General features: G+C 40.8%; 1 protein-coding gene across 1 annotated transcript in view; it reads right to left on the bottom strand.

The window, feature by feature from the left end:
- The window catches only part of LOC124802716 (EP300-interacting inhibitor of differentiation 3), a 100,410-nt gene that overhangs the window by 31,805 nt on the left and 46,959 nt on the right, over positions 1-21,646 (bottom strand). Inside the window, exons 3-4 of the mRNA XM_047263682.1 lie at positions 16,736-16,881; positions 2,286-2,474 (exon numbers count right to left, since the gene is read on the bottom strand). Of these exons, the coding sequence (XP_047119638.1) occupies positions 2,286-2,474; positions 16,736-16,881 (335 nt within the window). The remainder of the gene's footprint in view (positions 1-2,285; positions 2,475-16,735; positions 16,882-21,646) is intronic.

The following is a 21,646-nucleotide window of genomic DNA, read 5'->3' as shown; positions in this document are numbered from 1 at the left end:
GAACAAGAAATGAAAATAATGAGAATAAGCAACCATGACAAACATCTTATACAAATGCAAGAAAACTTCCACATCCAGAAAGCCATAGCAGAAAACAAACATGTGATAAATGAACAAACACACATCAGCACAGGCTCCTTACTACACTTAATAAAGGAAATGATAACATAAAAAAAGTATATAACACCAAAATACACACACATACACAGCCTCCCCCCCCCCCCCAAAAAAAAAAATTATGCATAACACCAAAACACAGACAGACACACATACACAGCACAAATATATATATATATATATATATATATATATATATATATATATATATATATATATATATATAAAAAAAACAAAGATGAGGTGACTTACCGAACAAAAGCGCTGGCAGGTCGATAGACACACAAACAAACACAAACATACACACAAAATTCAAGCTTTCGCAACAAACTGTTGCCTCAACAGGAAAGAGGGAAGGAGAGGGGAAGACGAAGGAAGTGGGTTTTAAGAGAGAGGGTAAGGAGTCATTCCAATCCCGGGAGCGGAAAGACTTACCTTAGGGGGAAAAAAGGACAGGTATACACTCGCACACACGCACATATCCATCCACACATACAGACACAAGCAGACATATTTAAATATGTCTGCTTGTGTCTGTATGTGTGGATGGATATGTGCTTGTGTGCGAGTGTATACCTGTCCTTTTTTCCCCCTAAGGCAAGGCTTTCCGCTCCCGGGATTGGAATGACTCCTTACCCTCTCCCTTAAAACCCACTTCCTTCGTCTTCCCCTCTCCTTCCCTCTTTCCTGATGAGGCAACAGTTTGTTGCGAAAGCTTGAATTTTGTGTGTGTGTTTGTGTTTGTTTGTGTGTCTATCGACCTGCCAGCGCTTTTTTTCGGTAAGTCACCTCATCTTTGTTTTTATATATAATTTTTCCCACGTGGAATGTTTCCTTCCATTATATATCACACCAAAAAACACACACACACATACACAGGACATAAACAAAAATAAATAATTAAATACAATAAAATAAAATTAAATTAAATAATATGACACCAAACACACACACACACACACACACACACACACACACAAGCGCACACACAAATGCATACACGAACAGACCACAGATACTTCGATAGTTACACTCATAAGTTTGGCAGTAATATTCGATCTTTGGCAAAAACATTTGACAGTCGGCAACAGAAACCAAAACATTGCATTAAAAAAAAGTGTTCAGTGCATAGTGCTGTGGAATGCAGAAAAAACAGCAAATTGGCGCTCATAGGAAGAAGAACAAGACCAAAAATGCAACAGGAGCGTAATATGTAAGAAACTGTCTACGCAACCTGTAAGTACAGTTCAAAACATTACTACTTAATAGGAAATACCAACCACCAGAACTGTTTATAACCTATAGGCACAGTGACAAAAATGTAAATAAAATAGCTAACATATGTACATATTACAGGCCACTGATGATGCCTTGCAGAAAATAAAGGCGAAACGCGTATGGCACTAAAATTGTGTTTTATTCAGTTGCTGTCAGACGGTCCATAAGTGAAAATCATCAACATACCGTAATATTAATCTGTTTTTATAAATTTGTGGTATATAAAACACAAAAAATTTAATTTCAATGCTAGGTTAAAAACACTGATTTCTCTGAGAATTTATGAAATTCCAAGAATTCCCGAAGATTTACCCAGTCTTTCCAGGTAAAATGTAACTCCCTGAGAATTCCAAGTTTTACTGAATTGCCACCGTAAAGAATGTAGTGACAGGAACTGTGTGCAATGAACATTTGGAGTCCATCACTTTGCAAGAGGCCATTGCTTACACAGGCACATAAAGATGGCAACAGCAAAGTTTATAGGGCTGGAAGAATATAGACAGGTTTTCTGAACACTCCCCCACCCTATCACATTTTGACTGGCCTGCAAAAATCACCTGACCTGAAGCCCACAGAAAAATCTGTGGGACACATTGGAACATCAGGCGAAACATCAGCATCCCCACAATTTGGTGGAACTACATGATCAAATCCTCAATGAGGGCCTTAACCTGGAAGCAATGAACCTGCATAACCTTGTAGACTCATTTCCTATCAAAATTTAGGAGGTTATCAAGACCAGGGGGGGAATTATACAGTATTAAATGGTGTTCGCAATGATTTCTCTAGGGTTGAATAAATTTTTGTCCAATGGATTGTTATCTAAAATATTTAAAACTACATGTATCTAACTGAAATTTAACGTGTGTGTTTACACAATAGTTACCTACATTTTCTGGGCGTTTCTTTTCACTCTCAACGTTTTCTGCTGGTTTTGGTCTCTGTCTTCTGACAACTTTTTGTGTTTCCTCCTCATTAAGTGTTCCATATAAAAATGGGAACGTTGGAACAGTCATACTGAAACATTTTTCACTGTATGAAAACAAAGAATCCATATGTCCAGGTTCCAGAAATGGTAACTGAAAAACAAAACACATGCATTTAATTTTTAACTTTCCCACCATAGTATTCTGCTACCAGTGTTATATTACATGACTTAATTTCAACAGTGTATTTTGTTGTACCAAATAATAAAACTAGGGTAGATCAAAGGCGGACATGAACTAAAAGTGGTCATGGGAATTTAGAATGTACTTTATGGGAAAAATCAAACAAGATAAGGTCCAAAATGGAGTAACAACCATATGAAAATGATAAATTGCTACTCACCACATAGAGGAGGCATTGAGTTGTAGACAGGTGGAACAAAAAAGAATGCTAGAAATATATCAGCTTTCTGACAAAATCCTCTTTCTGAAGTAGAAAACATACTCAGTCACGCGAAAATATGAACTCGCAAATCATCAATGACGGCAAAGGGAAAGACCTGACACCACACAGTTGCTCAAAATCTTCTGTTCATGCTGTAAATAATCTTGCCTTTGGGGGTCCTTAGGAGTGACATGCTGTATTACGTTCTTAATTTAGTCACTTGATACTGGTTGTAAAAGCTTTGTAAGCAGGCTTTTACAGGATAATTGGCATCTGTCTTCAAATGTCTGCCAGTTCATTTCGAGCATTTCTATGATACTCCACCTATAAATTAAACAAATTAGATCATCCATGCCGCTTTTCTTTGATGCTGTCGATGACCTACCGAATGACTGTTTCCAGCTCAGAAATGGCTTTGGGGTTATTGCTATACACCTTGTCTTCAATATAGCCTCACATAAAGGAGTTGCATGTGTTCAGACCCGGAGAATATTGCGGTCACTTAAGACCCATGCCAATGGCCTCTTGGTGCTGCAGAGCCAGAATGTGGTCCCTTAGGTATTCCTCCAGAACATCAAACACTCTCCTGCTTCAATGGGGCCGAACTCCGTCTTATATGAATCACATCTTGTCGAAATGAGGGTCACTTTAGATAATGTGGATGAAATCATCTTCCAAAACCTTCAGGTACCTTTTGGTAGTCAACATGCCATCAAGGAATATCACACTGATTATTCTGTGACTGGCCACTGCACACAACAGTCATCAATTGAGGGTGAAGAGACTTCTAGACCACGAAATGCAGATTCTCAGTCCCACAAATGTGCCAATTTTGCTTATTGACGAACCCACCCAAATGAAAGTAGGCATCATCAATGAACCAAACCATACTCAGTATATTAATTCGCATTATACCCTGCAGTTTGAACGTCCTAACACAACCCGGTCAGAGGTTATGATGATTTTATTTCGTACAGTTCAATAATTGTCACCTTGAACGTATGATAAATCAACTATGTGACTCATATTTAACAGTATGTCACAGGTTACAAATTGTGGGACAACTTCATATGATCTTCCAATGCATTGGAAATGAGCCACAGAAAAATTCACAAAACACTGCTTCAGTAATTATGGCAGTATGTTAGAGATTGCTGAGTGTGTCAAGAATATGGCAGGCTACATATTAAAATATAAGGCTCATGTATAAAATGTTAAAACCTGGCATGAAATTTCTTCTCAACTAATGGCTTCCTACACAAATAAGGAACAAATACATTTTGTGCCACACTTATAAGCAAAAAACAGTTTAAATTTGATATGACTGTCACTGAAATAAGTCCAGTGTTAATTAGCATCAAACTGCACTGCTGACTTAACCAGGCAAAAATTCAACTTGTGAATGCACATAAGAGTCTTGCGGATGGGGTGTGGATAGCATTTTTCTTATCTGCACGGACATCTCACAATGCTGTCTGGCATGGAGATCATTCTGTTTAAGATATTTCATTATATTTGAGCTCATAATATGCTCCAAGATTTATAGAGAAATGTAAATGATACTGCACAGTAATTTTGTGGATTACTTCTGCTACCTTTCTTGTGGTTGCATGTGAACTCTATTTTATTGCAGTGAGCACAGCATTTTGTTCAAGGAATTAATTTTTATTTACACGTCAAGTTCCATAGGACCAAATTGAGGAGCAAATCTCCAAGGTCATGAAATGTGTCATACATGAAATTAAAACATAAAAGTAATAACATCATCACCATCATCATCATCATCATCATCATCATCATCATCATCATTTAAAACTGATTATGCCTTTCAGCGTTCAGTCTGGAGCATAGTCCCCTTTATAAAATTCCTCCATGATCCCCTATTCCGTGCTAACATTGGTGCCTCTTCTGATGTTAAGCCTATTACTTCAAAATCATTCTTAACCGAATCCAGGTACCTTCTCCTTGGTCTGCCCCGACTCCTCCTACCCTCTACTGCTGAACCCATGAGTCTCTTGGGTAACCTTGCTTCTCCCATGTGTGTAACATGACCCCACCATCTAAGCCTGTTCACCCTGACTGCTACATCTATAGAGTTCACTCCCAGTTTTTCTTTGATTTCCTCATTGTGGACACCCTCCTGCCATTGTTCCCATCTACTAGTACCTGCAATCATCCTAGCTACTTTCATATCCGTAACCTCAACCTTGTTGATAAGGTAACCTGAAGCCACCCAGCTTTCACTCCCATACAACAAAGTTGGTCGAAAGATTGAACGGTGCACAGATAACTTAGTCTTGGTACTGACTTCCTTCTTGCAGAAGAGAGTAGATCGTAGCTGAGCACTCACTGCATTAGCTTTGCTACACCTCGCTTCCAGTTCTTTCACTATGTTGCCATCCTGTGAGAATATGCATCCTAAGTATTTGAAACTGTCCACCTGTTCTAACTTTGTTCCTCCTATTTGGCACTCAATCTGTTTATATATCTTTCCCACTGGCATTACTTTCGTTTTGGAGATGCTAATCTTCATACCATAGTCCTTACATTTCTGATCTAGCTCTGAAATAGGGTTCCTGTAGTCATGTCCCAGTTCATGAACCATGGGCAACGTATGAGTGGCCAAGTAAGTGGTCCCGACAGTCGGGATACCAGTTACTTTGGAATAAGGCTGAGCATCTCGGACATATTCTGAGTTGTGGTTACCTTTGTGCTCATACGGCAAAGACTACCAAATCCACCGATTAGTCCCTCAACCGTTAGGGGCAAAACTCAATGGGACTCGGGGCAAGTAAGGCTAGCAACCTGCTTCCCCGGTACTTTAAATATGATGCTGGCAACAATCAGAGCAAGTAATAACAGATAAAAATAAATGTTTATGAAGCTGAAAAAAGTCAGTCCATAAGTTTAAGTAAACGCAATCAAGATTACAACAAGAGTCAGCTTAATTTTTCAACAAACTTCTCGACAGAATAGAAAAAGTGACCCATAGGGAAACACTTTAAATGGTTCAAATGGCTCTGAGCACTATGGGACTTAACTCCTGAGATCATCAGTCCCCTAGAACTTAGAACTACTTAAACCTAACTAACCTAAGGACATCACACACATCCATGCCCGAGGCCGGATTCGAACCTGCAACTGTAGCGGTCGTGCAGTTCCTGACTAGAGACTAGAACCGCTCAGCCACCCCGGCCGGCGGAAACTCTTCAGTTTCGATTTGAAAACATGTGGATTTCTGCTTAGATTTTTGAATTCGAGTGGTAGCTTATTGAAAATTGATGCAGCAGTATACTGCACACCTTTCTGCACAAGAGTTAAGGAAGTCCGATCCAAATGCAGGTTTGATTTCTGCCTAGTATTAACCGAGTGAGAGCTGCTTATTCTTGGGAATAAGCTAATATTGTTAACAAGAAATGACAGTAAGGAATATATATATATTGAGAGGCCAATGTCAAAATACCCAGACTCGTGAACAGGGGTTGACAAGAGGTTTGTGAACTTACACCGCTTATTGCCTGAACCGCCCGTTTCTGAGCCAAAAATATCCTTTGAGAATGGGAACAGTTACCCCAAAATATAATACCATATGACATAAGTGAATGAAAATAAGCAAAGTAGACTAATTTTTGTGTTGAAAGATCACTCACTTCAGATGCTGTTCCAATAGAAAAAAATGGCAGCATTAAGCCTTTGAACAAGATCCTGAACATGGGCTTTCCATGGCATCCTGAACATGGGCTTTCCATGGCACCTTACTATCCATCTGAACACCTAGAAATTTGAACTGTTCAGTTTCACTAATCATATGCCTGTTCTGTGAAATTGAAACATCATGTTTTGTTGAATTGTGTTTAGAAACTGTAAAAACTGAGTCTTACTGTGATTTAGCGTTAGTTTATTTTTTGCAAGCCATAAACTTAGGTCATGTACTGCACTATTTGAAACCGAGCCAATGTTGCACACAAGATCCTTTACTACCAAACTAGTGTCATCAGCAAACAGAAATATTTTAGAGCTACCCATAATACTAGAGAGCATTTAAGGAACAGGAGTGGCCCCAATACTGATCCCTGGAGCATCCCCCACTCAGACCCCACATCACAGCCATTATCAACAATGTGAATAATGACCTTTTGCTGTCTGTTGCTAAAGTAAGAGGTGAACCAATTGTGAGCTACTCCCCGTATTCCGTAATGGTCCAACTTCTGGAGCAATATTTTATGATCAACACAATCAAATGCCTTAGTTAAATCAAAAAATATGCCAAGCATTCGAAACATTTTGTTCAACCCATCCAGTATCTCACAGAAAAAAGAGAATATAGCATATTCAGTTGTTAAAATGACTTCTAAAGCCGGACTGTACATTTGATAGTGAATCGTGTGATACAAAATGATCAATTATCCTTACATACACAGCCTTTTATTGAAAAGGCTGTGTTTTGCAAACACTGATGGCATAGAAATAGGCCTAAAATTATTTACATTATCCCTTTCTCCCTTTTTATAAAGCAGCTTTACTACAGAGTACTTTAATTGTTCAGGAAACCCACCATTCCTATAAAGGAAAAATTACAAATATGGCTAAATACAGGGCTAACATGTGCAGCACAGTACCCGATCTACTGATAGAGCCAACTGGCACCACTGAGATGTGACCCATGCCCTATGGCATCAGCGCCCTCCCCAGACCCATGTTAACGCATCTAACATCTGCATTAAGATGAAGCTGATCATGGCGCTGGAACGGTTGCATGAAATGCACATTAGTGCCACCAGTTTCAGTAGCTGTCTTTACCAGGTCACCACTTACATCACATTCCCCGTCCTTATCAAGACTGTTCCCTGCTCCACCCACTATCACTACCCGATCCTCCTCCGTAAAATTCCTACATAACTAAGAGAAAAGGTAATTTACATCCAAATTCAGACTACAGCCTGTACATCATGGCTCGGTAACTTGTGATTTCTGCTGTAACTCAATGCCACTGCCACTAATACCTGCATCACTCTTCTCAGCAGTGGGGAGAGAAAGTTGGACAAGACTCTCACATATTTCCTTTGTAAAGAAATGTTTGAAAGTGGAGTTTGGCATTTCTGATTTTGGATTGCTACCCTCAGTTTCTCTGTGTCTAGTAGTGGATCTGACAGTCTTTTATGTAATATCAAATAGTGTGAGTGAGTGAGTGTGAGTGTGTGTGGGTTTCTTTTTTGGAGAGAGAATTTAATAAGATTTTGGTACAGTTGTCATTGAAGGTGTCACATTGCCTTTTTGACAGCTACATGCATTTCATTTAGCATCTCTAAATCTACGGCCTTAACATTTTGTTTTCCACCTACTGTGCAGTACTTGCTCTTTCCCTGCACGTTTCTTTAGGGGGGACACTAACATTGAGAGTCCACTCTCATAATGAACTGCTTTATTAGATACATACCTGTCTAGTGCTTAATCAGCTATTCTCATAAATTTGAGGCGTAATTCCTAAACTTGTACATGCCTACAGATAAAGGTCTTTAATACACTTAAGATTGTACTTTGGCAATCATTATTTCCACAACTGCCACATGGTCACTGACTTTGGTTACAACATGGGCGTTCTCGGGGATAGCAGGTATATAAGTTACCTTTGGATCTAATACAATTCTGTCATGAGTAAGTTCCCAATCTATCTATTCTAGTTAGTTTTAAGAAAGAGCATTTAGTATTGTTCTGAGGGATGGCTTGACATCCCCCAACTTGCTAAACTGTTATGATGTCAACTGATAGTTGGGTGATTGAAGTATCCTCCAGTGATGACAGCAGGATTGGGGAATGTAAGTATAAGGGAGTTTAGAATTTCTCTGCAGTTTTTAGTTACATTTATGGTTGAGTCTGTTGATAAATGAAACGAATCAATTTTAAGTTTATGCCCATCGGATCTCACATGCAACTTTAGTTCATATTTCAGTAGTTTGAATATCTTGTCTGTTGTGACAAATACGGCACGTCCATTTTCTATTAGCCTACTGTTCTGAAATACACTTAGTTTTACTTCAAAATACACAATGTCAGTTTTGGATTTTAGCCAGCTTCTGTACCTAGTATTGTATGAGCTTCAATGCTTTTTAAGAGTGTGCAGAATTATAGCATTTTGATGCAAATGCTTCAGGAGTTCACCACTAGGACTTTTAAAAGAAATGTAAGTTTTGCTATTCAGGCAACAAAATAACTGATGATGGTAGAAGAAAGGATATAAAATGCAGACTGTGAATATAAAGAAAATAATTTCTGAACAAGAGAAATTTGTTAATACTGAATATACATTTAAGAGTTTTCTGAAGTAATGTCTTGAGTGCACACTCATATGGGGATGAAATGTGGGCAAAGTTTTGTCACAAACTGAAAATATAAAGGGAATAGTTGATATGATACATTTTGAGCCAACAAGGAATGGTAAATCTGGCAGTGAGGGGAAGTGTGGTGGTGTACACATTGTAAAGGGAGATCAAGGTTTGACTACAGTGATCAGTAATTGGCAAAATTGCATTACAATTTCCTAGAAAAATAAGTTAAATTTAATTTTTCTGTTTCCTCCCATTTAATTTCAAGCTCTGCACAAAAGAAACATTTTATACAGCTCACTGTTTGAAAAAAAAAAATCAATAATTCTAAATCTAACACAGGGAGGGGTTCAACTACAACCATATTGTAAAAAGCGACAATTAACTTCAGGTTCTGATTCTACAGGATGGTTATAATTAAACTTTAATGACTTGAGCCAATGTAGATGTAAAACTATTCACCACACAGGAACACAACTTTATATAAATGATGTTCAGACTGTGCACTGCACAATTTGCATTATTAGTAGTTTTACTCTCAGGACTTTCCACTAGGTGCTGGTACTGGTACAGCCATGTAGGTTTGAAACACAAGCATCAGTGCACATTACAGTTGCTAACAGTCAAAATGGGCCTGGACGAGGACAGCAGGAGTTTACTCAAAGCTGTTTTATCGAAACAACAATAGTACCTCAGCTCCTCGCAAGTATCAACAAGTTACAGGAATACGGAGAAGTCCTCTTTCCATACCAGCGTTGAACGTGATTCAGAAGTACGGATTAATTGGAGATTTGGGAATTTCTCTCGTGCCACAAATTGTTGAAGTTAGTGTTGCCTTGGCTGAGAATGCTGAATGCAGTGTGTAATGTCCAAGCAATCCACAAGCCGTGTCATGACAGCTAACATTCCATGGTCCACCATTTGGTTAAGTAGGGTAAAATGCATCAGATGGTCTATGTGATCTAAGTGTTATTTACTTATTTACAGGTATAAATTTAATGTGACTGTGACAGTATGTGAACACAGAAATTATCAAATCAGCATAAGACTGGAATACTTCGCATACGGGGAACCCCTTGTAAGTCACTTTCTGACACAGAAAACTTTGCAAGATGTAAAAAGGGATAAAAATTTTTTTGGATTTGGTGCAAATAATAAATAGTTTTTGAGAAAACGATGGTTTCACTGCAGGTTTTCAGTCTCCTTGTGGATGCAACGTTTAAATGCGTTGGTAGCATAATGATTCTTTCACAGGTTCGAATTCTTGTGACCTATGTTCAAAATCATATTTTATGTTGTTCTTTTATTTATCCTTTGTTGTTGTGGAAGTATGTGACATCAATATTTTTATGACATTATAAAATATGCTGGAATTCTTATTAGAAGCACACCTTTATCATCACAGGTCTTATACAACTTTACATCATTAGCAGTAACTGAAAATGAAGAACAAAGTTTAAATATTTGAGTTTCCTTACACAAAGGGTTGTTTGTTGACGAAATCAGAATAGTGACATGTTAATTAAAAGTAATGCCATTAAAATGTACACTGTTCTGTCAATGCAGCAGGTTATACTTTTAACTACAAGAGAAGAATTGGATTCTCTGATCACAGAGGTGCCCTATTCTCAGTGCACAGCAGAGGAAGATGACAAGTAGAAGTGTGACATTTGGAGGTTTCAGCTTTTGAGAAAATGTTTTAATATGCATGTTGGTTTGCTGCGAAATTACCGTCGGATTGCGAAGTATTTAGCAGTGTTAACGAGGTTGCTTTTCCTATTGATATTCACACTGAAAAATGTGACTGCAGCATGTGTGTCTTTACACATTGATTGTGATGTTCCGAATTTTTAAGCTTCGAATTTTTTTGTGATAAATGTCATGGGGAATGCACTGGTTGGAAGTAAAAATGTATGCAAAAATTGGAATATTAGAATTTATATGCTTTTTATTTTCAATTCATGTTAAAGACATAAACATAAGACTGGATTTGAACATTTGGTGTGTGTGTGTGTGTGTGTGTGTGTGTGTGTGTGTGTGTGTGTGTGTGTGTGTGTGGGGGGGGGGGGGGGGGTAAAACTTCAAATGTGCTCTTAACCATCATGCTACCAATCCACTTTTTTCTGGGATTGCCTAATAGACTAATAAATTGGCATTGAAACTTTAACTGTCTCTTCTCAGAAATTACAGTGTGTTGGCAAACAGCTGAAATAGATGTTCCTATATTTTCACCCTTCTTTCACCCTTTTTGGCCGAGTTTTGAAACAGTCCATTAAACCATTAAGTGCACCACAAACATTTAATACAAAAACTTATCTGTACAAAAATGAGCTTTCCATCAGTACTGTCCATCCACTTTATCAGGAAAGCAACAGATTTCCAAAAAAGTAACAATGACACAGATATAAAAAATGTAGTGGTGCCCACTACATTAGCAAATACACTCCTGGAAATGGAAAAAAGAACACATACTTGCTCCGGACACTGCGAGAGGGCTGTACAAGCAATGATCACACGCACGGCACAGCGGACACACCAGGAACTGCAGTGTTGGCCGTCGAATGGCGCTAGCTGCGCAGCATTTGTGCACTGCCGCCGTCAGTGTCAGCCAGTTTGCCGTGGCATACGGAGCTCCATCGCAGTCTTTAACACTGGTAGCATGCCGCGACAGCGTGGACGTGAACCGTATGTGCAGTTGACGGACTTTGAGCGAGGGCGTATAGTGGGCATGCGGGAGGCCGGGTGGACGTACCGCCGAATTGCTCAACACGTGGGGCGTGAGGTCTCCACAGTACATCAATGTTGTCGCCAGTGGTCGGCGGAAGGTGCACGTGCCCGTCGACCTGGGACCGGACCGCAGCGACGCACGGATGCACGCCAAGACCGTAGGATCCTACGCAGTGCCGTAGGGGACCGCACCGCCACTTCCCATCAAATTAGGGACACTGTTGCTCCTGGGGTATCGGCGAGGACCATTCGCAACCGTCTCCATGAAGCTGGTCTACGGTCCCGCACACCGTTAGGCCGTCTTCCGCTCACGCCCCAACATCGTGCAGCCCGCCTCCAGTGGTATCGCGACAGGCGTGACTGGAAGGACGAATGGAGACGTGTCGTCTTCAGCGATGAGAGTCGCTTCTGCCTTGGTGCCAATGATGGTCGTATGCGTGTTTGGCACCGTGCAGGTGAGCGCCACAATCAGGACTGCATACGACCGAGGCGCACAGGGCCAACACCCGGCATCATGGCGTGGGGAGCGATCTCCTACACTGGCCGTACACCACTGGTGATCGTCGAGGGGACACTGAATAGTGCACGGTACATCCAAACCGTCATCGAACCCATCGTTCTACCATTCCTAGACCGGCAAGGGAACTTGCTGTTCTAACAGGACAATGCACGTCCGCATGTATCCCGTGCCACCCAACGTGCTCTAGAAGGTTTAAGTCAACTACCCTGGCCAGCAAGATCTCCGGATCTGTCCCCCATTGAGCATGTTTGGGACTGGATGAAGCGTCGTCTCACGCGGTCTGCACGTCCAGCACGAACGCTGGTCCAACTGAGGCGCCAGGTGGAAATGGCATGGCAAGCCGTTCCACAGGACTACATCCAGCATCTCTACGATCGTCTCCATGGGAGAATAGCAGCCTGCATTGCTGCGAAAGGTGGATATACACTGTACTAGTGCCGACATTGTGCATGCTCTGTTGCCTGTGTCTATGTGCCTGTGGTTCTGTCAGTGTGATCATGTGATGTATCTGACCCCAGGAATGTGTCAATAAAGTTTTCCCTTCCTGGGACAATGAATTCACGGTGTTCTTATTTCAATTTCCAGGAGTGTACATTGGCATAGGATCTGTTTGCATCACAATGCAGAACACAGGATATTCTCCTAAGCAGTCTCTTTATATCTCCATCAGTCTGGTTTACATTAGTTAATATCTTATGTTTAAGGCCCAAAATTGCAACGCTGTCATGGCAAGTAGAATCTGCAGCCAACTTCTGTAGCCCTCTGCGAGGACAGAATCATTTTAAATTCTTTATCTCCTACGGGGTGTATATGTGGACAAGGAAAAAAAAAATTCCCGGATTTTTCTCGGATAAAAATACTCTTTCTCCCGGGTGAAAATACACTTTTTCCGTGTTAAGTGACAGTATACTCTTCCTCGGCACTGTTAAAGTCATCAATCCTTTGAATGTTTATTGTTTTATATACCAACGTAGAATTTCCAGGCACTTTAGAAAACGAAACTCAGGGGGAAAAACATGTTTTGAAAGACATTTGATGTGCAGCAACATGTACGCTGCATATTTTCATATTACGGAGGTATAAATTTGAATTACACCAAACAATGTATGTCACTTTCCGAAGCATTGAAATCGAGATTGCGGTGCGCTTTTGTAGGCATCATAGCTCATTCACGTGATCTTGCCCGCTGATGACAGCAATAGGACACGTGATGTAGTCAGCCAAAAGCAAGATCACTCGTAAGTAGTGTGAATACACAAATAAGTTAATGGCTTAAATTAATACACACAGCATTTACATACAATATTAGTCTCGAAGATTAATAAGTTGGAAGAGAAGCTAAGCTTCCACATATAATGTTGATCTTTTTTGCGCGTGTTAGACTTTAAGATACATCACACAAATGTGCCAGTAAATTTTTTTAATAACGACACAAATGTCTCATCTTCTGGGCTCAAAGTTCTTCTAAATGGTCGTCCTCAAAGAGTTGATTTTTAAATGAGAGTCAAACGCTTTGTGATTTAAGAAATTCATTGTACATTCTTGCACATAGTTCATCTTGCGTAAAATGAAATCTGTCTTTAATGTAACGCTTTTCAAACCACCATTCGCAATATTTTCCTGCGACCTGTAACAAATAGGTTCGTTTCAGCAGTTGCAAGAAAGCGCCAGATAACTGGCGTCACCGTGCTTGCGCAGCTACAATGACGCAGGAAGCCCATATGTTCGTGTGTGTAAAACATTAAAAGATCTTACATTACGTCATAAAAGAAACAAGACATCAAAGGATACTTCAAGAGCGTTGGGATTTCGCGAACGATACTAAAATGCATAAATCGGCTTAAAATGCAAATCCATATGTAAATTTTCTTGGAGTACCAGTACTCATTTTTGGTTCTATATTAAAGCATAATGCCATACGTGCACTTGAAACACAGCGAACAGTTGAAACTAGCCAATAGTGTGAAAATAAACACTTCGTTTAAAATAAATTGACTGCCTCAGTAGAAAGGATTAATAAAAGCCAAATCTCTTTAGCAAACCGGCAAAAATGACTTCATTGTTCTGTAAGGCGATTAATGCTTGATGGTCAAAGGTGCAAATAAAATCTGAAACTATTAACATATTTTAGCCTGCCGTAATTATGCAAACGTATTTTAATTCATTTGATAGCTCCTGGCCACAAAAATCCGTTTTGTTATCATTTAACGTGAGAGCAATAAATGAAGAGGAAACAACAAAATCACTGAACGTAAATACAGGTCATGTGTAGACGACCCACCTCCCCACAACAACTTTGACTGCTCTGTGCATCAGCCCTGGATCTACGATATTTCCGAACAGGGGCAATATTAAGTAGTGGTGCCCAGCCACACTTCCGTAACCAGAAGCAGGAGAAGGTATTGCTCATACCGACTCAACTGCGCATGTGCAAGAGCCCGCCTGCAACTGCTCTAACGAATCTAATTAAAACAATTGTCACATCACGCTCAGCGGAGGCAATTTGTTGTTATAAAGCATTGCATAGTGTTCCTAAAGCCTTTGACACACTTTACCATTGGCAGATGTTTGTATGAGCACTGTTTTGTTGTTGTATACGGCGCATTTCCTTTGGAACTTAAGTTTTATTTTCTTTTTTTTCCCTCCTGTTCATGTTTTGTTGCTGCAGTATTATTCTGCAGCAGTGGAACACAATAATATCCTTTGTAGAGTATTGGTTCTTATCAGTCAAAATCACAAAAATTTAACTGAAAACTAAAACAATGAAAAATTCCCGGAATTCTAAACAATTCCCGGGTTTTTTCCGGTTTTCTCCCGGATGAAAAAATTCCCAGGTTTTTCCCGGATCTCCCGGTTGTCTACACCCTGTCCTACAAAAATTAATGTATAGTATTTATCTCTCTGTATCTCCAAGCATGTAAATTAGAGCCAAAGGTTTGTCAATTACATACAAATGCAATTGTCTTTATCACACAGTTTCTCTAAAACCACTGAACTCATTTAAATACATTTTTTGTAGATTAGCAACAAATCATTCCAAAGTTATGTGCCACATTAGCTTCAGAAAATGGCTTGTTCCTGCAACTCTGAGACTTCTGTACAATTTAGACCTCTACAGTATGTCAAAATTCTATTCTTAATTACAATTAGAGTTGCACTTAGGGTTTACCTATTAAAAAAAAGTTTGTGTCTTGAAATGTTGTCTACTTGAGAACTGGCAGGTAAAATGCTTTGCACAGCAACAGTGACAATACAGTGGAAGTAGAGAAGGTCAGAAGAGCTCCCATTAGCGTATTGGTGGTGGGAACAGTCGAGCTCACTAGCTGTTCAATTCCAACAACTTTAAATCTCATTGTAAAGTTGTTGACAACAAATTCTAACTCCCACAGCCTCATTGATGATTAGCCTCAGTAGTTTGAAGTGTGGGCTACAATCAGTAGCTGCTCAAACAACACATTCCACTTATTTGTATGGCTGTGTTCAGCAACAGCATTTTTTTTCTAGATTTCTGTACGTAATGTGGCACTGATGTTTATTACAGTGAAGGGGAAATGATTTAAGTAGACTATCACATGTAGATGGCTCACTGAATTGTGCAAAATCCAGGTTTGCGGACCATTCGGATGTGACATTGATCAATGTTGGACTGCATGGGAACTTGAGGACAGGCATACTTGTCATCAAGGTTCTAACTGACCACTTCTGATGCTACAGGGGAGAATTGTCATGTTGTGCACCACACACATCCAAACCTTGTCACATCTGCAACTGCCATCTGAGAACAAGTAATCAACTCTGTGCAACATTCCGTGTCATCCTGCATCATTTGTTAGGGACTAGCAGCAGCTGGACTAGGTGGCAGCAGGAAGACTGGGAAAATTCCTGTCTGATGTGTAGCCTTCCACTAACACAACACAATTTGCCAAGTGTTTACACTATTCACTGCTATATTCATAGTGAATATTGTAAACACTTGGCAAATTGTGTTGTGTCAATGGGAGGCCACACATCAGACAGGAATTTCCTAGTCCTGCTGCTGCTACCTAGTCCAGATGCTGCTAGTCTCTGACCAATGGTGCAAGATGACACAGAATGTTGCATAGAGTTTACTACTTATTCTCACATGGCAGGTGCAGATGACCCTACCAGGGCAAGTAACACTAAAAACAGTAATGTGTTCCAGTGGTCGTTCAATACCTGCCATAGAGAATTTCACCTGTAATTATTTACATATCCATCAATGTTGTGTATGTGGACACATTTACACTGACTTCCAATCAAGTCTTCTGGGCGCTTCACTTTTCTTCTCAGCCAATGTATATTAAATCATTTAGTACCAAAATGCCAGAAATTAAAGTTGCATATACAAAAATAGAAATAAGGAAAAAAGTAAACTCACAAGTTTTTCAGAACATTCAAGTGTCTCAAACGTCCGACAATCGACATCCATGCTACTGGCATTAAGCTTCAGAGTATTTACAGCAGTACTAAGTACTTTCACATCAATGAGTGGCAAAGACACTTTGGTATTGTTCCATTTCAACTCTGAAAAAATAACATGTATAATAATAATAACAGTAATAAGAATACGAACAACAACAACAACAACAACAATAAATTTTAACAACAACCAAAGGAGGGAGGAAGGGAGAGGAGGGGGAGGGACAGAGAGAGAAAGACACACACAGAGAGAGAGAGAGAGAGAGAGAGAGAGAGAGAGAGAGAGATGCTAAATAAAGAAATTCTTTCTTTGAGTAAGATATTTTCTTTATCACCCTTTATCAAGTCTTCCACCACAGGCCATGGACGTGTACTTGTCAGTAAATTTATTTCATTACCGCATTTATTGGAATACATTGTACCACTTTTGTATGCTCCTGACTCTTGAGTCTGCTGCACCAACTGTTGTGAAGTATAGCTTTTCGTGCTGTGAGAAGTAGACAATACACCAAATAACATTGTTTTAAAGGTTCTTGTGTACCCTAGAAAGCCCATTTACCAATAATTTAGTGATTTTACAAACCTTCTGGGAAAATGTTTAATCACTTTTGGATGTACCTGACGTCTTGTTGTAGAACACTGTACCAGGTGGACAAAGAAAGCTAAAACAATCCGCCTGTTTTTGTGGGATCACTACTGTTATTTGTGAAATTGGAAAAAATTCCTTTGTTTCTACAGTAGGAAATACACTTACCACCACAATAACAACTCACAAGAGTCGTGTGAGAGATTCATACCACCATAGTTTTTGGTCCTTTATCGTAAAAATAAAATTATCAAAAAATATAGTCAATTGATCACAATTCTAATATGATACAAAGAGAAATTAACTTCATTGAGTTCTCACGAAGAATGCAACCAAGAAAGAGTTAATGTATGCCAACCAGCTACTGTCTAACAAGTAGTGTTTTTTCCTTCTCTATACTGTAGTGAGGTACTTACCCGACAGCAGTTAACACACAAGCAAAAAGTTTTACGTCAACAGGTTTCAACATTTGTCACAGTGTTGGCGTCATGTAATATACCTTTCTATACAAGATTATTTGGGTAAAGAATGCAATAAGGTAAATACTGCAAATCTGGAATAAATGCAACACTGGCTTTCACCTGTAGCTCATACATAAGCATGTTCACTTACAAACAAAATCTTTAGTATTACAATGCAGAAATTGTTCCAATGGAAAATCAGGCAAAATTAGGAAAAGTTGACCACTCACCTACAGTGTATCGATGCATGGGGCACAGAAACACACAACAGCTTTTACAAACGAGCTACCGAGTTCTAGCTCTTCTTAAAGCAACAGTACCCACATTCACACACACAACCCACAGACACCCACCCGCATACTAACAAGCCCACAGTAAGACCAATATGACAAATGTTTGTCCTGGTGGACTGTTAACAGAATGTGTGTGTGTGTGTGTGTGTGTGTGTGTGTGTGTGTGTGTGTTAGCTGGAGGATGACAGAATATGTATGAGGACGTGCTGAAAAGTAATGCCCCTGAATTATTTATTCTGTCCTAAATATCAGTTGAGGTATTACATCTCATGCACATTACTCTGCTGATTTTTCCACTTCACCAACACAAGTTGCAACCCCCTGCTGCAAGAGGATGGGTTGGTTGGTTGGATGATTAAAGGGACCAAACTACTATTGTCATCAGTCCCTTTTACCTTTAACAGAGAGGTCTACATGACTGTAGAGCAGAGATGGCCTACCATGCAAAACCCAGGGGAAGAAAACCACAAAGTCTACCAAAGGTCAACAAAGGCAAGATAAAGGACACAAAAGAAGAAAGGGAGACATAGGAATAAAGGCATGCAAGGTGCCTCATCTACAAAGCACAGCTGGAAACCCCCTAAAGCAGAGTGCAATGAGGGGACATATGCCCCTCACCCCTGAGAAAGAGATGGACACGTCAGACAGACAACGTGAGAGGAAGGAGGGAGAGTAGAAGAGCAGGCAGGGAGAGGACCTGGCTGGACCACTAATCCCAAACAACCGAAGCCCTGTCTGGGCAGAGGAGGTAACAGAGTATTCTGCCAATCCCTCAATGGGCTGATAAGGTTAAGTAGCCATTCCTTAAAGAGAGTAGAAAAATCCCCCTTAACGAATAAAACATAAAACCAAGTCAGTCGCTGAGGCATCGTATCCCAACACCAAGGATAACGAGTCTGGGATACTAAGGAGTTTGCCACAGGGTGGCGAGGCTGAGACAGTCCAGCAAAATGTGGACCATTGTCAAACGGAAACCATGATGACAGTGACGTGGCTCCTTGAGACAGAGGAGATGACCATGAGTTAGCCAAGTATGGTTGATGTGGAGCTGGCAAAGGACGATAAAGAGTCCTTGCGAGAGGCCTACATGGAGAATTTCCACGGATTCGGGGTCTCCTTTATGACCTGTAATTAGTTAGGTGAAGTCAGGGTGAGACATTCCGAATTCTGGATTCCTAAAACTTGATGGTGTAATAATGAATGGAGGTCTGTTTCCTGAATACCGAACTAAGAGTCAGATAACTAGCAGAGACCAAATTACTAGGTTTGATGTGTTTGGTCAGGCTATCAGCAAGTTCATTCCCCAGGATTCCAATGTGGCCCAGGATCCAGACAAGATCCACAGTGTCCACACTGTTCAAGAGCATACAAGGAATTCTGGATAGCAATGACCAAGAACGGACTGCGAGAGTGATGATGGTCAACAGCTTCCAAATTGCTCGCCACAGATGAGAAAGGATTCAACAGAGCAGGTACAGATATATTCAAGAGCATGAGAGATGGCTACCAACTCCGCAGTGACAACACTACAGCCATCTGGCAGGGAGCACAGTTCATTATGACCCATGTGAGTATAGGACTACGTGACCAGCAACCATTGAGCCATCAATATTGATTACTTCTGAACCCCAGAGCATGGCAAGGGTGGAGAAAACTTGGTGGTATCAGGCCTCTGGATGAACTGAGTCTTTCAGACCTTTGATAAGGCAAGACAAAACTTGACTGACAGGTGGACCTTGAAGGTGTGGTGAGTGGGCCTGGAGGATACGTAGTAGAGGATACAATTGGGGTTCAGACAAGAGGGAGCAGATGTGGATTGCGATTGTAATCCCTGATGTGGAATGCCACTGCGGGCCATGGATTTATGTGCTTAGAAAAAGGCAATAGTAGTTTGGACGCTTATTGTAGCTGAGAATGTGTGTAGCATAACTGACAAGCTGCTGTTGGTGCCTGATCTGCAATAGAGGGACTCCAGTGTCAACAAGTAAGCTGTTCACAGGACTAGTTCGAAAGGCTCGTGTCACACGGCAAGCCCCTCAATGGTGTATCAGATCCAGTACCCACAATACTGAGGAGTGATGGTGACCTGTAAGCCAGACCCTAATAATAAAGACAGGATTGTATCAGGGCTTTGTAAATCTGCAAAAGGGTAGTGCAATCTGCCACCCAGCTGGTGTTATTCAGGCAGTGAAGTGTATTAAGATGCAGCCAGTACTTTCACTTCAGCTGGCGAAGATGGAGAATCCATATCAACCAAGCACCAGAAACTACAGTGCGACAAGAAGTTCTGGATAAAAATTGGGAGTGAACCCCACTGTTGTAAAGTTATGAGGATGTGGTGCCATACGCCTTATGCAGGTCAACGAAGACAGCTATAAGGATGGCACACTCCAGGTAAACCAGCCTGTCGGTAGTGGAACAGTCCTGGCGAACACCACACTAGGACGGGGCCAGATCACTCCCAGGACTTGAGGAGCCAACACAACCAGCAACTTCCCATGCATTCAAGCAAATTACAGAGAACATTGGTGAGACAAATTGGGCAATAACTGTCCACCTCTAGAGGGAACTTACCTGGTTGCAGTACTGGGACAATGATGCTTTCTTGCCATTATGATGGGAGCTCTCACTGGCATCAGATGTGGTTAAAGAGGGCAAGTATATGGCACTGACAATCCACCAATAGGTGGTTGATCATTTGGCTGTGGACATGGTCCAGCCCTGGGGCTGTATCAGGGTACTGGGCTAGGACACTGACTAATTCCCACTCACTGAAACGAGCATTATATGGCTCCAGGTGGTGTGTAGTCAAAGTTAATTGCTTTCGCTCCATCCGCTGTTTTTGGATGCAACAGACAGGTTGATAATTCTCAAAAGAAGAGTCTCAAGTATAATGCGGAGCAAAATGATCGGCGACAAGAGTCTGGGTCAGGGCAGACAGGTAATATGAAGTAAGCCTGCAGGTGTCTGGTATCCAAAGAGAAATCTGATCTTAGCCCAAATCTGTGAAGGAGAGGTATATGGTCCACTGGTTGAAACCTACCATTCCCAGCATTCTGGCTTTCATTGTCTCATTCAGTGGCAGTCCTGGGCACAGATCTGATTATAGGTAATGAGGTGCTCCATCAATGGAGGGCCCACCTACGATCTCTAATGGCTTCTGCAATTTCTAATGGCCACCAAGATATTGTTTTCCATCAGGGTGGGCCCGAGGAATAGGGATCACTAGGTCAGCTGCCAAAAGAATGGCAGTAGCTGTATTCTGGAGTGCCTCATTGGCATCTCCATGTAGTGGGGAGACAAGGGTGACAGCTGAGACAAAGGCACTTCAGTCTACACTGCTGAGAGCCCATCTGGGCAGGCACCCTGAGGACCGGCATTGAGGGAGGGACAGGAAGATTGGGAAATGGTCACTACCATACAGGTCATCATGGACTCTCCAATGTATGGATGGGAGAAGGAAAGTGCTGCGGACACAAAAGTAAATGGCCAAGAAAGTTCTGTGTACCACACTGAAGTGTGTGGAGGCA

Source organism: Schistocerca piceifrons, chromosome 6 (assembly GCF_021461385.2).
Source record: "Schistocerca piceifrons isolate TAMUIC-IGC-003096 chromosome 6, iqSchPice1.1, whole genome shotgun sequence".
Lineage (NCBI taxonomy): Eukaryota > Metazoa > Arthropoda > Insecta > Orthoptera > Acrididae > Schistocerca > Schistocerca piceifrons.
This window is presented reverse-complemented; position numbering and strand designations above follow the sequence as displayed.